Source organism: Delphinus delphis, chromosome 2 (assembly GCF_949987515.2).
Source record: "Delphinus delphis chromosome 2, mDelDel1.2, whole genome shotgun sequence".
NCBI classification, from domain to species: Eukaryota; Metazoa; Chordata; class Mammalia; order Artiodactyla; family Delphinidae; genus Delphinus; species Delphinus delphis.
The window spans coordinates 122,662,165-122,679,846 of NC_082684.1; the positions used below are offsets into that span (position 1 = coordinate 122,662,165).

Here is a 17,682-nt window from a genome sequence, read left to right on the forward strand (position 1 = left end):
TGCCTTTTCATCTTGTCTGTCTTTCTGTGAATGTGGTTTTTGTTCCACAGGCTGCAGGATTGTAGTTCTTCGTGCTTCTGCTGTCTGCCCTCTGGTGGATTAGTTTATCTAAAAGGCTTGTGTAAGTTTCCTGATGGGAGGGACTGGTGGTGGGTAGAGCTGGCTGTTGCTCTAGTGGGCAGAGCTCAGTAAAACTATAATCTGCTTGTCTGCTGATGGGTGGCACTGGGTTTCCTTCCTGTTGGTTGTTTGGCCTGAGGCAGCCCAACACTGAAGCCTTCCTGGGCTCTTTGGTGGGGCTAATGGTGGACTCTGGGAGCGCTCACGCCAAGGAGTACTTCCCAGAACTTCTGCTGCCAGTGTCCTTGTCCTCACGGTGAGACAGAGCCACCCCCCGCCTCTGGAGGCGACCCTCCAATAATAGCAGGTAGGTCTGGTTCAGTCTCCTGTGTGGTCACTCGACCTTCCCCTGGGTCCCACTGTACACATCACTTTGTGTGTGCCCTCCAAGAGTGGAGCCTCTGTTTCCCCCAGTCCTGTCAAAGTACTGTAATGAAATCCCACTATCCTTCAAAGTCTGATTCTCTAGAAATTCCTCCTCCCGTTGCCGGACCCCCAGGTTGGGAAGCCTGACGTGGGGCTCAGAACCTTCACTCCAGTGGGTGGACTTCTGTGGTATAAGTGTTCTCCAATGTGTGAGTCACCCACCCAGCAGTTATGGGGTTTGGTTTTCTTGTGATTGCACCCCTCCTACCATCTCATTGTGGCTTCTCCTTTGTCTTTGGACGTGTTTTATCTTTTTTGGTGAGTTCCAGTGTCTTCCTGTTGATGATTGTTCAGCAGTTAGTTGTGATTCCGATGCTCTTGCAAGAGGGAGTGAGAGCATGTCCTTCTACTCTGCCATCATGAACCAATCTCTGATTTTTTTCTAATACCATACCAACCTTGAATGTTTGGACTACAACCACTTTCCTAATGTATTATCTTTTAATATATACTGTTGGGCTTAGTTTGCTAATGTTTTATTAAGAATATTTGCATAGTAAGATAGGCTTGTAATTTTCTGTTTTCATAATGTGTTTGTTGGGTTTCAGTATCAAGTTGATGTTGGCTTCAGAAAATAAGTTGGAAAGTGTCCTTATCGCTGAACAGTTTTCATCAGTGAGTGTTATTACTTCCTCAGATTTTGCTAAAATTCACTAGTGAAATCATCTGAATCTGAAGTTTTCTTTGTGGAAGATTTAAATATCTTTCAATTCATTAATGTGTAAATAACTAGAATGTTTATTTTTCTACTATAAATTTTAGTATTTTGTATTTCTCTAATAATCTGTTCTTTTCATTTAAGTTTCAAACTTATTGGCATACAGTTATTCATATAATACCTTTAAACTTTTTGATGCCTGTAGGATCTATAGTGAAAACCTCTTTTTTATTCCTGTTATTTGTAATTTATACTCATTCTTTTCAAGCTTAGTCTTTCTGGGGTGGGTTAGTTATGATATTTGTACTTTTATTTTTTTCTATTATGTTTAATATAGCCTTCATTTAACTTTCTTTAGATTTCATTTACTGTTTTCTAATTTTTGAGGTGGATGCTTATCTTGTTATTTCAGCTTTTAATACTTTTAATATATGCGAATAGGCTCTTAATTTCCCTGAAAGGAAGCCATATCCCACAAGTTTTGATACATAGTGCATTTAATAATATTTAGGTAAATACATGTCTTAATTTCTCTTGTGACTTTTTTCTTTGACCAATTGATTATTTAGAATTATATTCCATAATTTCAAAGCAAGAAGTCTTTTAAAAAATCTTTTTATTATGTATTCTGGTTTATTTGAATTCTATGTTCACTTTTTTGAGATTTGTTACTTGCTTTATGGCTCAGAAAGTGGTTAATGTTTGTGAATTTTGTGTCTGCACTTGAAAAGGATGTATTCTACAGTTGTTGAGTGCAGTGTTTTATATTTATTTATTTATTTATTGGCTGTGTTGGGTCTTCATTATGGTGTTCAGACTTCTCTTGTTGCAGAGCATGGGCTCTAGGTGCGAGGGCTTCAGTAGTTGTGGCACGTGGGCTTAGTTGCTCCATGGCATGTGGGATCTTCCTGGACCAGGGATCGAACCCATGTCCCCTGCATTGGCAGGCAGATTCTTAACCACTGAGCCACCAGGAAAGTCTGAGTGCAGTGTTTTATATATATACATATATACCTATTCAGTTAAGTTTGTTAATAGTGCTGTTCAAATTTTCTGTACCTTCTGGGTTTTTGACTGTCCTGTCAAATACTGAGAAAGGATTGTTAAAATCCCTCTATTAGGATTGTGGCTTTGTTTTGAAGTTATGTTATTTAGAGTTATTTTTATTTTCTTATGGATTGAACTTTTTATCATCTTGAGTTAACCCTTTTTATATGTAGATATGCTTTTTGATTCAAAATCACCTAGTCTAAGATTAATACAGGTACACTAGCTTTCTTTTTGTTACTCTTTGTCAGATATATTTTTCATCCTTTCACATTGTTTTCCGGTATCTGTATTTTTCTTACAAATACCATATTGTTGAGTATTTAATAAAATTCATTCTGACAATCTTTATGTTTTCCCTAAAAGATTTTACATGATTCACTTTTTTTTTGAATCAGCTATACATATACATATATCCCCATATATGATTCACTTTTAATGTTACTGTTGGGAAGTATATTTGAGTGTGAAGATTCCATCTTTTATTTGTTCTGCCTGGACCATTTTCCCTTTTTCCTCCATTTTCACCTGCTTTTAGATTAATTGAGAGGTTTGTTTATTTATTTATTTATTTATTTTTGCCATGCCACATGGCTTGCAGAATCTTAGTTCTCTGACCAGGGATCGAACCTGGGCCCTTGACAGTGAAAGCTCTGAGTCCTAACCACTGGACAGACAGGGAATTCCCAACTGAGCATTTTATTTTTCTTTCTCCAGCTGGGTTGGAAGTTATACATTCCTTTACTCTTATATTAGTGGTTGTATTAGAGATTACAGCATGCATCTTTGACTTAACAGTATTTAATAAATATGAATTGATTTTTATCCTTTCCCTGGACAATGCAAGGACTTTTTCTTTTAACATCTTTTTATTCTCTCTTAACTTACATGCTCTTATAGGTATGTGTTATAATTATAACTGTTTATAAATCCCCTGAGACATCATTATTATTGTTTAATACAGTCACCATGTATTCACATTTGCCCTCACATTTACCTTTTTGCTGCTCTTCATTCTTTCCTGCATCTGAACCAGGACCATTTTTCCTTCTCTTTGAAGAGCACTATTTAGATTTTCTTTAGTTCTAGTCTGCCAGTGACACTCTCAGTTTCCTTTTAAGATTTTATCTTCTTTGGTCTTTAGCATTTTAGTGTCGTGTGCCTAGGTATAATCTTCCTTTACCTATTTAAGGTTTATGGATCTGTGGTTTGGTGCTTTTAATCGGATTTACTAAATTCTCAGCTATTATTTCTTCAAATATTCCTCCTGCATAATTCATTCCCTCCTTCCCAATGACAAATATGTCAGCCTTTCCCCCTCTCTCCTCTGTGTCTCTTACCCTGTCTTCTGTTAGCTTTCAACTTCTAGTCTCCCAATGCCTTATTCTATTTTTTTCTAACTTTTCTTCTAGTGTAATAATTTTCTCTTCAGCTTTACCAAATCTTCCATTGAACCAGTAATCAAGCTTGTAATTTTTTTTTTCAGGTCTAGTTCGTTTTTTGTTTGTTTAACTTTTATTGAAATATAGTTGATTTACAATGTTGAGTTAGTTTCAGGTATACAGCAAAGAGATTCAGTTATACATACATATATATATATACATATATATATATATATATATACACACACATATATTCTTTTTAGATTCTTTTCCATTATAGGTTATTACATGATATTGAGTATAGTTCCCTGTCCCTGTCCTTGTTGGTTATCTATTTTATATATAGTAGTGTGTATATTTTAATCCCAAACTCCTAATTTGTCCCCCCGTTTCCCCTTTGGTAACCATAAGTTTGTTTTCTTTGTCTGTGAGTCTCTTTCTGTTTTGTAAACAAGTTCATTTGTATCATTTTTTTAGATTCCACTTATAAGTGGTATCATGTAGTATTTGTCCTTCTGTCTGACTTACTTCACTTAGTATGATAATCTCCAGGTCCCTCCACGTTGCTGCAAATGGCATTATTTCATTCTTTGTAATATTCCATTGTATGTATATACCACATCTGCTTTATCCATTCATCTGTTGATGGACACTTAGGTTGCTTCCATGTCTTGGCTATTGTAAATAGAGTTGCTGTGAACATTGGGGCGCATGTATCTTTTTGAATTATGGCTTTCTCCAGATATATACCCAGGAGTGGGATTGCTGGATCATCTGGTAACTATTTTTAGTCTTTTAAGGAACCTCCAAACTGTTTTCCATAGTAGCTCCACCAATTTACATTCCCACCCACAGTGTAGGAGGGTTCCCTTTTCTCCACATCCTCTCCAGCATTTATTATTTGTAGGCTTTTGATGATGGCCATTCTGGCTGGTATGAGGTGTTCATTTGTTTAAATCTGTTAGGTCATTTTTTATAGTTTCTAGCTCTTCTAAGTGTCAGTCTGGTCAATCTTATCTTTAGCTTCAGGATCATCGCAAGCATGGTAATTTAAAGTCCCTATAAGCCTGATCCTATTCTTATTTTTGTTGGTTCTTATTGTATGATACCTTATCTTGTGTTGTGCTTGGTTATCTCTGAGTATGTGTCTGACATTGTACTTGGAAATTTATTTCTTATAAATAATTTGAGGACTAGGATTATATGTTTTTTTTTTTAATTAAGTGAGGACTTTGTTTTGTTCATTATCTGGGAGTTCCCGCAATCTGGAATGACCTTAATCCAGTGCCAGTTCGTGATATTTTCTGGGCCACCCAGTTGACCCTAAGCTGAGGAGCAGTTTGCACAAAGGCTCACTCTTACTTCTGGTTCACTGCCAGGCCCCAGTGAGTTCTATGGTAGCAGAATAATAGCCCCTCACTTTCGCCCATGTCTTAATCCCCTGGACCGGGGAATATGTTGTGTTACATGACGAGGGGAAATTAAAGTTGAAAATGGAATTAAGGTGGTTAATCAGCTGTCCCTGAGGTGGGGATAATATCACTAATTATCCTGAACTATTGAGGCAGTCTCCTAGTAATTACAGGGGCCCTGAGAAGTGAAAGAGGAGGCAGGATAGTGAATGTCAGATGCAGTGCGAGAAAGACTCCATCTCCAGGTGCTGACTTTGAAAATGGAAGGAAGCTGTGAGTGAAGGAATGGGAAGGGCCTCGAGAAGCTGGAAGAGGCAAAGCAGTGGATTTTCTCCTAGAGCCTTCAGAAGGAACACAGCAACATAGCCCTCTAGATACCTTGGTTGCTCAGTGAGGCCCCTTTCCAACTTTTTACCTCCAGACCTGGAAGATAGCACATGTGTTACAGCAGAGGGAGGAAACTGGCTCAGGTCCTGCACTCACCACTGGTCTCATTAGCTCCACTCGTTTCTCTACTATCTCTTTTAGAGACCAGAGACTCCCTGAAGGAAAAAGAGGCCCCAAAGATCAGTCCCAACTCTCCAGATTTTTGTCTTTTCTAGATTTGATTCTACTTCACCTTCTTGTTAAATCTCTGATACCTTTGGGCAGTCGTTTTTAATATTTTGTCCAGTGTTTCTATTTGCCCCCAGCTGGACGTTTGGTCCAAATTGCCTATCTTTCAAGCTGGGCATTTTTTTTCTCTCTCTTGAATTCCAATGAGTGAACTAGTCTGGTTGCGCTTTAGAATTCTACTTTCCTGCTGCCCTTTTGGTCATTTCCCAGGTTAGTGAAGGGCTCCTTAGCTGACCTCTTTTTGTATCCTCCATCCTGATTTTCTTCTAACACCAGCAGTATGACTCTCTCCTACATGGTTACCCTTGGGAGCTGCCCTCAGAATCCACTTGGTTATAAATGCACCCAGGTTTCAGTTCCCTTCAAGCCACCTTGTGAGAGGTGGGTGCCTTTTTTTCCAGTTGGGCTGTCTGCTCAGTGATCTCCAAAACGGGACAGGTTCACACCCGCTGCCCGGTCTGTGCCTACACATCACACATCACCTTTGGTGATGAAAGAGGGACTGGAGGCCTGTGGTTGGTGTGAATGAAAAATATCACCTGCTATATCAGTAAAAAAAAAGGATGTTGCAGCCATCAAGCCATCACCTTAGGGACAGTGAGCCCTGAGGGAACTCAGGATGGAAACACTGTTTGCCTTTAAGCCGCTCTCACCCTCACCCCAACAGCCTGCCTGAAGAAACTCAGGATGAGAAAGCACAGGCTACTTGGCCCCAGATAGCTGAGATGCATGTCAAAGGAATGCTTTCAGTGAGCCCAGACTCTTGCATCTTTCCCATACAGAGAAAAGCATCAAATTCCTTAACTTGATATATCTGGTTTTCTTTAATCAACAGTAATCTTTTGATGTTCCGACTACCTGGTCTTTTGTTGCAAAAACTACTATATATCTTGGCCACCCCACCCCACCTCTTCAGAATGGTTCTTCAGTGTTATCTGAGATGCTGTGTCCTGGTCGTGAGGTCCTCAGAATGTACGCGGAATAAAACACAATTCTGAACTTTTAGGTTGTGCATTTTTTTTCAGTTGACATTGGGAAGCAGACAGGCTGGCCTGTCACCTGGCAGAGCAGAGCAGATCAGCAGCGCCGATCCAGACGTGTTTTATGCAGTGGCACCGTGTTGGATTAAGTACAGATTCTTTAAGAGGTCTATTTTAAAGAATGGCCCTCATTTAGGTTTCGAAGTTGGTTTTCTGTAAAAACAACTCTATTGCTTAACTGTCTGAAAGCATAGCCAGCCCTTAGATACTCTTTACACTTTTGATTTTTTTTAAAAAAAGGCACCTCTGCTGGCAGTCACAGCCTACAGAGGCAGCATGGAGCATTTGTAGTGAGAGGGAAAGAAAGCCTTTTAATTTTGAGAATTCAGGCTCAAACCCAGCACTCTGAGCCTTTGTACTTGGCCACCATCTAAACTAAAGCTTTGAGGCTTTTTGACTGTGAACCAGCAAGGAGACAAGGGAACAAAGGAGGAAAAGGTAGGGAAGGAAGGGAGGGCTGGCTTGTGCATTTTTAAGTCAGATTTAACAAATGAAAGCCTGGCTTTCTACCTTCACACAAAGGGAAGTCTAGTGCAGGTACTTGTGGCAGGAAAATTTGCAATTGGAAAAAGAAGGCCTCAGCCCAGACACCCCTCGATCAGGTCTCTATCAGCTGTCAAAGACGCTGATGTTCAGAAGCCTCCTGTGAGGCCCGCTGAGGCCCTGATGCCTGTCTGCTGTCCCTGTCAGCTTTGTTTCCCTGGAGACACTGATGGATCAGGAGCCGGTGTGGCACTCAGAAAAATCGCCACATTCTGGACTGCCTGCCATCCAGGGCCCTGTCACCAGCTGCTGTGCCAGCCTCCTTATGCACTTATGAATCTAGGATGTGTTAAATGATAGTCAAACTCCTGCAGTTGTAGATTAGTTACTTAAATGTGTTTTGTGATAATTTCTATTCTATTTCTGTTTGTATTGGGCATAAACTCCCAGCGTTACACTGAACTATGAAACCAATTGGAGAGAAGATTCTTTGGTTGAAGACTCCTTATACATTTGGCTTCTCCTGCCCCCCAGGACCAGAGTGCCTTTGGTTTCATTCAGGTTTTTAGTTATTTAATAAAAACTGATTTATCAGGGGACACCCTGCCATGAGCCAGGGGACACCGTGGTAGACGATTTCTTTCCCATTTCAGGGTAACTGACTGAAAATATTGATTTGGCAATCTAATCTTTGCAGTAAATCATTCGTTCATTCCCTCATTCAGTATTGGGCCGTCTGCCCTCTTTTGAATGCCCACAGCACTGACAGACGTGTAGTAAATACAAATTGTACTAAAAATGGAAAATAAGAGTTGGGATAGTTATTCCATGCATTTGGGTTAAATGTTTTGCCTAAATTAATGCAAGTATTGTTCACCCATCGTCAATAAATAAGCAGCCAAATTAGAGGCTATGAAGAAATCATTTGATATTGCTACCCTCACACTTGTTAAAGAGGGACTGTGCTTTCTGGAACACAGAGAGGCCCTACCGGGCCCCCTGGCAGTCCCATCTGCCTTAGCATCAGGTGAGGGGTGTCTGGTAATCAAGGGGTCCAGGCCTCCAAGGGCTCAGCACGGAGCTCTGGGTCTATTCGGGAGCTTGTGGTACATGAGATCCTTGAGGAATAAGCATCTGTCACCCCTGGGTCATGTGTGCACCAGACCCTGTGCTGGTCTTGAGGAAACAGAAGTCCTGTGCTCAGAGAATCTGAGGTCCAGGGAAGGAGCAATGTGTGTGGGGGCCATGCAAGCACGGAGTAGCAGTACCCGCCTGCCCAACCTAAGGCAGGGGGCTGTCTACATCCTGCAGTGCAGGGGGCGGTTAGCCAGGTGGAGTCAGGCGGGAGGGCAAAGTACGTCATGTGGAAAGGTGTGGGCCTCTCCAGGGCCCCTGAGTGCAGGAACGGGTGCCAGGAGGGATGGGGGCAGCCAACAGGGTCACCTCGGGGCCCCCTGGGCAGAGCCTGGCTGCTGCATGGAGGTGCAGATCTCATTCTGTAGTGCAGCAGCCGAAGTAGGGTGATCAGCCTTCAAAGGCTACTGTGGGGCAGTGATGTTGAGGCTGGAGGTGGAGGGGAACCCTGAGTCCCTTGTGTGGAGGAGATCGTGGCAGACCACAGGACACAAAGGGTGTTTTCGGGATGGGGGTCCCAGAGGCAGAGAATAGAAGGAGCTCATGTGTGCCCAGGTCTGGCCGCTGGTGCAGGAGGTGGTATTGCCAGGCTCTGTGGGTCCTCTCACCAGCCTCCTCTGGGACCCAGAGACCAAGACAACACAGCCTCACTCTGAAGTCTCCACAGGGAGATCCAGGTGAGGTTCCTGCTGGCGGCACCTGCTTGTCCCATCGGCAAAGCAATGTAAACTGGTTTATGTAACATTTTAATTTTTTAAATTATTTTTTAATTTTTAAAATTTATTTATTTATTTATTTTTTGCTGCAGTGGCTCTTTGTTGCTGTGTGGGCTTTCTCTAGTCGCGGCAAGCGGGGCCTACTCTTCGTTGCAGTGCGGGGGCTTCTCGTTGCGGTGGCTTCTCTTCTTGCGGAGGACGGGCTCTAGGTGTGTGGGCTTCAGTAGTTGTGGCATGTGGGCTCAGTAGTTGTGGCTCGCGGGCTCAGTAGTTGTGGCTTGCGGGCTCTAGAGCGCAGGCTCAGTAGTTGTGGCACACAGGCTTAGTTGCTCCGCAGCATGTGGGATCTTCCTGGACCAGGGCTTGAACCCTTGTCCCCTGTATTGGCAGGCTGATTCTTAACCACTGCACCACCAGGGTAACTTTTTTTTACCACCAGGGTAACACCACCTATGTAACTTTTTTATGATAAAAAATAATGTCTCTTCTTTAATGGACTATAAATGGCCTTTTTCAGACATCGCTGCTTCTGTTATAGGATGGAGGGAGTCCACTTCTGCTTTTACAGAGTATTTATTAGTCATTCATTTAATGCAGTGGTCCTCAACCCCCAGGCCGTGGACCGGTAATGGTCCAAAGCCTGAACCATCCCCCACCCAACCCCACCCTACCCCCATCCGTGGAAAAATTATCTTCCACAAAACCAGTCCCTGGTGCCAAAAGGGTTGGGGACCACTAATTTAATGCAAATGTGAAACACAAGATTGATAACAGAATTTTGCACAGCAAAGGAAACCATAAACAAGATGAAAAGACAACCCTCAGAATGGGAGAAAATATTTGCAAATGAAGCAACAGACAAAAGATTAATCTCCAAAATATACAAACAGCTCGTGGAACTCAATATCAAAAAAACAAACAACCCAATTAAAAAATGGGTGGAAGACCTAAATAGACATTTCACCAAAGAAGACATACAGATGGTCAAGAGGCACATGAAAAGATTCTCAACATCACTAATTATTAGAGAAATGCACATCAAAACTGCAATGAGGTATATCACCTCACACCGGTCAGAATGGCCATCATCAAAAAATCTACAAGCTATAAATGCCGGACAGGGTGTGGAGAAAAGGGAACCCTCATACACTGTTGGTGGGAATGTAAATTGATACAACCACTATGGAAAACAGTTTGGAGGTTCCTTAAAAAACTAAAAATAGAACTACCATAGGACGCAGCAATCCCACTACTGGGCATATACCCTGAGAAAACCATAATTCAAAAGGACACATGTACCCCAGTGTTCATTGCAGCAATATTTACAATAGCCAGGACATGGAAACAACCTAAATGTCCATTGACAGGTGAATGGATAAAGAAGTTGTGGTACATACATACAATGGAATATTACTCAGCCATGAAAAGGAACGTAACTGGGTCATTTGTAGAGATGTAGATGGACCTAGAGACTGTCATACAGAGTGAAGTAAGTCAGAAAAAGAAAAACAAATATCGTATATTAACGCATATATGTGGAATCTAGAAAAATGGTACAGATGAACCTATTTGTAAGGCAGGAATAGAGACGTAGATGTAGAGCACAGACATGTGGACACAGGAGGGGAAGGAGAGGGTGGGATGAATTGGGAGATCAGGATTGATGTACATACACTCCCATGTGTAAAATAGATACCTAGTGGGAACATGCTATAAAGCACAGGAAGGTCAGCTTGGTGCTTTGTGATGACCTAAGGGGATGGGATGGGGGGGTGGGAGGGAGGTCCATGAGGAAGGGGATATAGGTATACATATAACTGATTGACTTCACTGTACAGCAGAAACTAACACAACATTGTAAAGCAATTATACTCCAATTTTAAAAAAGAAAAAGAATCTTCCTGGTGAATCAAACATTCATTCAGCAACTGGTCTGGGCACTGCATTCGATACCAGACTCCCCTGTGTGGTTAAACCAGGGACATGGCACCTGCGCAGGTAGCTGTTCTACCTGAGGGGGTGCCAAGTGTCAGGAGGATGTGGGAGCTGGGCATCTTTGGAGGGAAGAAGGAGGAACCACAATCTGGGGTGACTTGGCCCACAAGGTTGTCAACTGCCACAGTTTCTAGAGAAATACAAGTTCAAAGGCAGGGGCCAGGGCTCTCCCCTGTGTCACCACCCTGCCTCTTCTTTCCCACCTACCTAATGAGGTCAAATCACTTCATCCAAAGAAGCTTGAGAAATGTTTGCAGCAGAAACCATGTGCATTTTATTGCCAGTAAGGTGCTTGTTTGGACATGTAGGCTCTGCAGTGAATGATGTCAGCTGCACTTGGCCCAAGATGCTGGGTGTGCTGTGGCCAAGCTGCGGAGAGAGTGGGCGGCATGGCTGAAGGCCTGCTGGTGTGACGGTATCCTCGTGGATCATGCTGCTTCTGCAGCACCTTCCAGTACCAAGGCCATTGCAGGCGGTGGGGTGGGGGTGGTTAGAATCACCTCTGCATTCATGGAACTGTGAATTCACAGAGCTCCGGAGATCTTGGAGAGCCAAGTCTAAATGCCAAGAGGTCTGCACTTCTTAATCAGAAGAACTAGGAGTAAATCCCAGGGCTCCTGATTTTTTTACTCCGGTTTTCAGTGAACTGTGCTAACTACATCCAGGGGCATTGCTGAAGATGGGAAGGGGGTACATTTAATTGACGTATGTTTTTGAAAACATTCAAACTTTGACATGTTTGTTTCTTTGGTAATTTCTGTGGAATCAGTTCTACACTTTCTGGCTTATACATATGTTATCTTTTCTCGTTAATGCAAGATAGTCTTGGTGAGGTCGGCGGCTGAGCTGGATGTCTGAGAGGCCAAGGAGCTTCCCTCACTTGCTCCAAGGTCTCTTGACCTTGGACATGGTCCTTAATTACCCCACATTAAAGGTAGTTTGAAAACCAACCTCATTGTGGTGCTGTGAGTGGTGGTGAACACCACTTAGCACAATGCCTGGCAGTAGGTGACCTATAAAACATTGTAGCTGTAATTGATGATTATGATATAGATAATGGTACAGAGGTGCCCTTGGGTGAGTTAAGCATGAGGCTGTCTGTATTTGTGCTGAAATTCCTGGATCTCTGAGCTAGGTGCTACTTGATGATTCATCTATTTCTTCACAGTCAATTGTCAATGATTGTTTATATTTGCTTTCTTTAAACTTTTTTTTGTGGTAAAATACACATAACAACAAAAGTTACAATTTTAACCCTTTTTTGTTGTTTTTTTTTTTTAGATAGAGTCTCTTTATTGCTTTGAACTTTTCTTTTCTTTTCTTTTCTTTTCTTTTCTTTTCCTTTTTTGGCACGCTGTGCGACTTGCAGGATCTTAGTTCCCTGGCTAGGGATTGAACCTGGGCCCTCGCCAGTGAAAGCACAGAGAGAAAGTGTGGAGTCCTAACCACTGGACCACCAGGGAATTCCCCATTTTAACTTTTTTTTAAATGTACAGTTCTGTGACATTAAGTACATTCACATTCTTGTGCAACAGTCACCACCGTCCATCTCCAGAACTGTTTCATCTTCCCCAACTTTTTGTCTGCTTTTTCAAAAAATGGAGTTAGCATGCTTGGAATGGAAGGATAGACTGGACCTTCTGTCCATGCTCCGGTACCAGGTCAACAGAAGGTTGGCTGTTGGATGACTTGGGCACTACCTTGAGGCCAGTTTGGCATGAAGGAGATGGGTAGATGATTGGATGGAGTGATGAATAAATATATTTCTTAAATGAGGTTATTAAGAAATTGCCAATTACTTTGGAAACAATCAAGATAAGCAGAATTTTCTCATCCAAAAGGTATGCTCTGGACATGAAACCCTTTTTAAATGGGAAACTCAGAGATGGTCTCTGTATTAGTTTGTTAAGGCTAAGAGTGGCCCAAACAACAAATTTATTTCCTCACAGTGCTGGAGGCTGCAGAGTCCAAGATCAGGGTGTCCACAGGACTGCTCTCTTTGAAGCCCCTCTCCTTGGCTTGTAGATGGGTGTCTCTTCCCTTTTTCTTTTCACAGTCTTCCCTCAGTTTGTGTCTGTGTCCAAATTCCCTCTTCTTATAAGTACACCAAGCAGATTGTATGAGGGCTAACCTTGATGATCACATTTTACCTTAATTATCTTTGAAAAGACCCTATGTCCAAATACAGTCACATTCTGAGGTACTGGGGGTTAGGACTTCAACGTATGGATTCTGGGGGTGGCGTAAGGAGACACAGTTTAACCCATAACAGTCTCTAAAAATCCCTCCAGCTCTAAAAATCCTCCCCAATTCCAGACAAAGCAGAGGAGGCCAGGCATCCCATGCCCTGGGGATGCACATTCCCCAAGGCACATGGTTATTAGTAGAACATTACAAATGCAGCTCTGAAGCCCCAGAGACAGAATGTTCTACCGTTTCTGAGCCATGCACATTACATTTTTCTTAGAGAGAAAGAATCATAAACAGAGACAGAGTATTTTAAGTCTACCCTCCCTGTCTGCCAAGAATAACCCTGGTGTGCTGCAGAACTCCCTCCCTTCATGGCCGTCCTGGGCACTGTATCTGCAGATGTCTGCTCTGGAAAAGTCAGCCAACTGGCTTCAAGAGAAGCACAAGGCTTGAAATAAACACTGCTTCTCCAAGCATAGCCTTACTCTGGAACAGAGCCAGAGGCCATTTCAGTCCACGGAGAGAGGGGCCGATGGCTAATGAAACTTCAGGAAGAGCCTTTTAAAATGGCACTTTCCTTTCAGCTGTTGAATTGAACTACTACTATGTAGTGAGTTCTTTTAATGTACATGCTATACGGGAAAACAGTCAGGACAGACTTTTGAGTCATTGCCTTTACAGCCGTATCCTGTCCCAGGGAGGGCATTGTTTTGCTGGAGTAATAGTTATCTGGGTGGGTATCAACAATGTTTATTCCTTTGATTTTTAACCAGTTGCACTTCTTTTTTTTTGTTTGCGGTACGCGGGCCTGTCACTGTTGTGACCTCTCCTGTTGTGGAGCACAGGCTCTGGACGCGCAGGCTCAGCGGTCAGGGCCCACGGGCCCAGCCGCTCTGCGGCATGTGGGATCTTCTCGGACCGGGGCACGAACCCGTGTCCCCTGCATCGGCAGGCGGACTCTCAACCACTGCGCCACCAGGGAAGCCCCAGTTGCACTTTTTTTGTGACGCCATGCTTGCGTGAGGAAAGACAAGTCCTTTTTTTTTTTTTTTTACCACGTGTGACACTCATGGAGAAAAGAGAGTGGCCAGCCTGATCAAAGCAAGCTGATTTTTAAAAACCCATAAATGTACTCAGTTATTTACACTAAAGACATATTCCCGGTATTTCTCTCTTCCCTCCCTACCACCCCCCTCCTCTCGCCCCTTCCCTCTCCCCACTCCTCATTTCTCCACGCGAGCCAGGCCTTGCTTCATCTATCAGTGCCAAATTCTAAGTGAAGGACTTTCTTTGTGGTGAGCTGTCATTTTTTTCATCAAGCAGAATAATAAAGAAATTGGTGGCTGACACATTGATTATTTAACTGTTTTTCCCCAAATATCTGTGAAGAATTTTTAGCACACATTGAGGAAGTGATATTTTTATTCTAAGTTCCTATTTTCCAGATGGAATCTGCTTCTCTAAATCTGTATATAAAGTTGGAAGGTGCTGGTCTGTCTCAAGAAACTCACTCATCCCTTCCCGTCACTAGTGGCTTCCCTCTTATACCATATGTGCTTAATTTGCATTAGAGCTACAGTTCTATGGGCTCACTGTCATTCACTGTAAAAACAAAGATGCACAGGCCAAGTGCTCTGTGTGTGGTGTGTGTGTGTGAGAGAGAGAGAGACTCTGCACAAGTTACAAGGCAGAGTCCTTCTTCATGGAATGTTCCTGCTGTGGGTGGGAGACAGAGAAGCAAGTGCCTTTTAGATGGACAGGCTGAGCTCAGATCTCTCTAATGTGTATGTGCTATTATTTTAGGTCTCCGAATTCAATCCTTTGACGTTCACCAGCGTAATCGAGTGTGAGAAGCCCAACAACGACCTGACTAGGTTTCGTGGGTGCATGTGAGTATCAGACCTCTGCCTGGGCTTCCCCTTCTGTTTGACAGACTACATGTACATATGCGGTCAACCCTTGAGCCACAAGGGTTGGGGGATGCCAACCCCCACCCAGCTGAAAATTCACATGGTCAGTGTCAATGGGGGATTGGTTCCGGGACCTGCCAGGGATACCAGAATCCCTGGATGCTCAAGCTCCATAGTCTGCCCTCTTGATGTGCAATTCTGCATCCACGGATTCAGCCAATCTCGGATGGTGTAGTACTGTGTTTATTGAAAAAAACCTGTGAATAAATGGAACTGCGCAGCTCAAACCCGTGTTGTTCAATGGTCCACTTTGTATAGTATAGTACAGTACTATATATATATATTCTTTGCCACTTGGTGCAGCCTTTGAGGAATGTTGCCCTGCACCTGAGCTCATGGGGCTGCTTGGTAAGAGCCTGTCAGCAGTAGAAGTTTGTCAGATCCCCTCCCTCTAGCAGCCAGAGAAGGTGGGGACGTGGGAAACAAGGTTGACTACATGTGGCCCCATAAATGTAAGCACAGGCCCCAGGCAGGAGGAGCCTGCCTGGAAGTTCATTCCTTCATTCATGCACTCAGCCATTGAACAAGTATTTGCTGAGCACCTACTGTGTGCTAGGCTCTTTTCAAGGCTCTGGGGATAACACAGTGAACTGAATAGAAAAGAAATTTCTGCCTTCATGTTTATTTCACTCTAGTTAGAGAGACAGTAAACAAAATAAGAAGTCCTAGAACATGTTAACTTGTCCAGCTCCTTGCTCCAAAACAGAGACAAGAAAGGTAGATGAATGACATTGGATTGGCCATCTGTTGGTCCTTGTTGAAGCTGGGCTGGGGGTACATGGGAAGTATGGATGGTATCTCTGCTTCTGTGAATAGTTGGAAATTACCGTAATCGTGTTAATAGTTGTGCACGACTTGGCTGGGCAGTGTGGGGAAAAGGGAGGAGGGAGAGAACAGGGTGTAGCGTGGAGTTGTGGAGCTGCCTGCTGGGGGCAGTGGGGGTGCCCCCCCACAGAGGGAGCCAGCTGTGTGGGCATGAGCCTGGGGGCCACAGGTGTGACCTGGAGAATTGGGGCCTCCCACGGCCGTCCGGCTCTGAGGGCCATCTGACCAGGATGCTGCTTAGCGGTCCAGGTACAGCGTGGGTGCCTAGGACACACAGGTAACACAGGTGCTCTGCTCCTGGAGGGGCTCCACTGCTGAGAGCTTTTGGTGTGAGGTCAAGTCTTCTGCTTTGCTGACATGTCCGGCAATGTTTCCTTTGCCCAGCACGCGACAGGCTTCCCATCATGTTGCGGGGCAGGGGGAGAGTCAGTGAATGAAAAGTGTGAACAGCGAAGGGCCAGATACTGCCTGTCACCTGCTGAAATTGCGGATACTTGTCTGAGGATCGACTAGAACTTGAAAGTGTTAGATCACCCCTTAAAGGAACCAGTTAAAGGAGAGTAAAAACTCATTAGAAAAATACTAAAATGTCATCTGTAAAATTTGGGGGAAGATACTCAGCCGTCCGTCCGAAACTGGTCTGCTGTGGGTTTCTCAGGCCCTGTGGCCCTCCTGGGCTTCTCACACGTGGCACCGTCCTCTGCACCACCCCAAATCTCCTGGGTCAGGCGGGCAGAACAGAGCAGATGCTGGATCCACAGACCCTGAAATGACTACTGTGAAGGAGGTGGAGGCAGCCTCTAGGGAGAATGTTCTGTGGACATTCTTGCTGATGGGGTAATTTTTTGGTACCAACTCTCCCAAAGGAAAAAGCTAGACCTCCTTCTCCTGACTATACCCTGGCCTGTGCTCTCCTGCTCTGTGGGGCCTCTGGAGCCCTGTTCTCAGACCACTCCTCACACTCTTGTTGCCTGCCCAAGACTTGGATTAGCGCTGCAGGGGGTTTAGCCCCAAGTCAGCAGCTCTTGGTCCTGCCCTTGGGAGCTACCTCTGTGTTAAACAAGGGTATTGACCAAGTCTGGCTTAGTGCTGAGGCTGGCAGACTCTGGAGCCCACGCTTTCCAGCAAGATAGCTCTGGCGAACTACTGAACATTACTCATCTGTATAATGGGGAGAATCCAGGAGCCCCCTTGTGTCATGGGTGCAAAGCTTTGTCAATTTAATACATGGAAAGCTTTCAGAAGGGTGGGTGCTTAATAAACATTGGCCACTATTATGGTCATTGCTGCTGTTGTTAACATTTCTTTGACTATATTACTATATAGTAATATATTATTACTATCATACTATAGAGCAGGGAGAGAGACAGGTCAGGAGGGAGGCAAAGGCGAGAACTCAAATGTTCCCTGGGGAGGGGGATACAGTGGAAGAGGAGGCTGGGAGGATGGTTTGTCTACTATGTATGGATCATGGGGAGCTATAGGTGGAGGAGAGATGGGGTTTGGGATTCACTGCATTTGAGGAGCTGGCGAGTGCATTCGGTGGAGTGACAGAAAAAAATCTATGTGATAGGAATTCAGGGGAGTAGGTGCTAAAGACACAGGTTTGGGGAACCTCTGTCTAGAGGTTGTGTTTGAGGACGGAGAGACACCAGACCAACATGGGACA

At 43.8% G+C, this 17,682-nt stretch overlaps 1 protein-coding gene across 1 annotated transcript in view; it reads left to right on the top strand.

The window, feature by feature from the left end:
- Nucleotides 1-17,682, top strand: part of ATP10A (ATPase phospholipid transporting 10A (putative)) — a 173,981-nt gene that overhangs the window by 99,420 nt on the left and 56,879 nt on the right. The window contains 1 exon segment of the mRNA XM_060003655.1: nt 15,022-15,107. Within this exon segment, the coding sequence (XP_059859638.1) occupies nt 15,022-15,107 (86 nt within the window).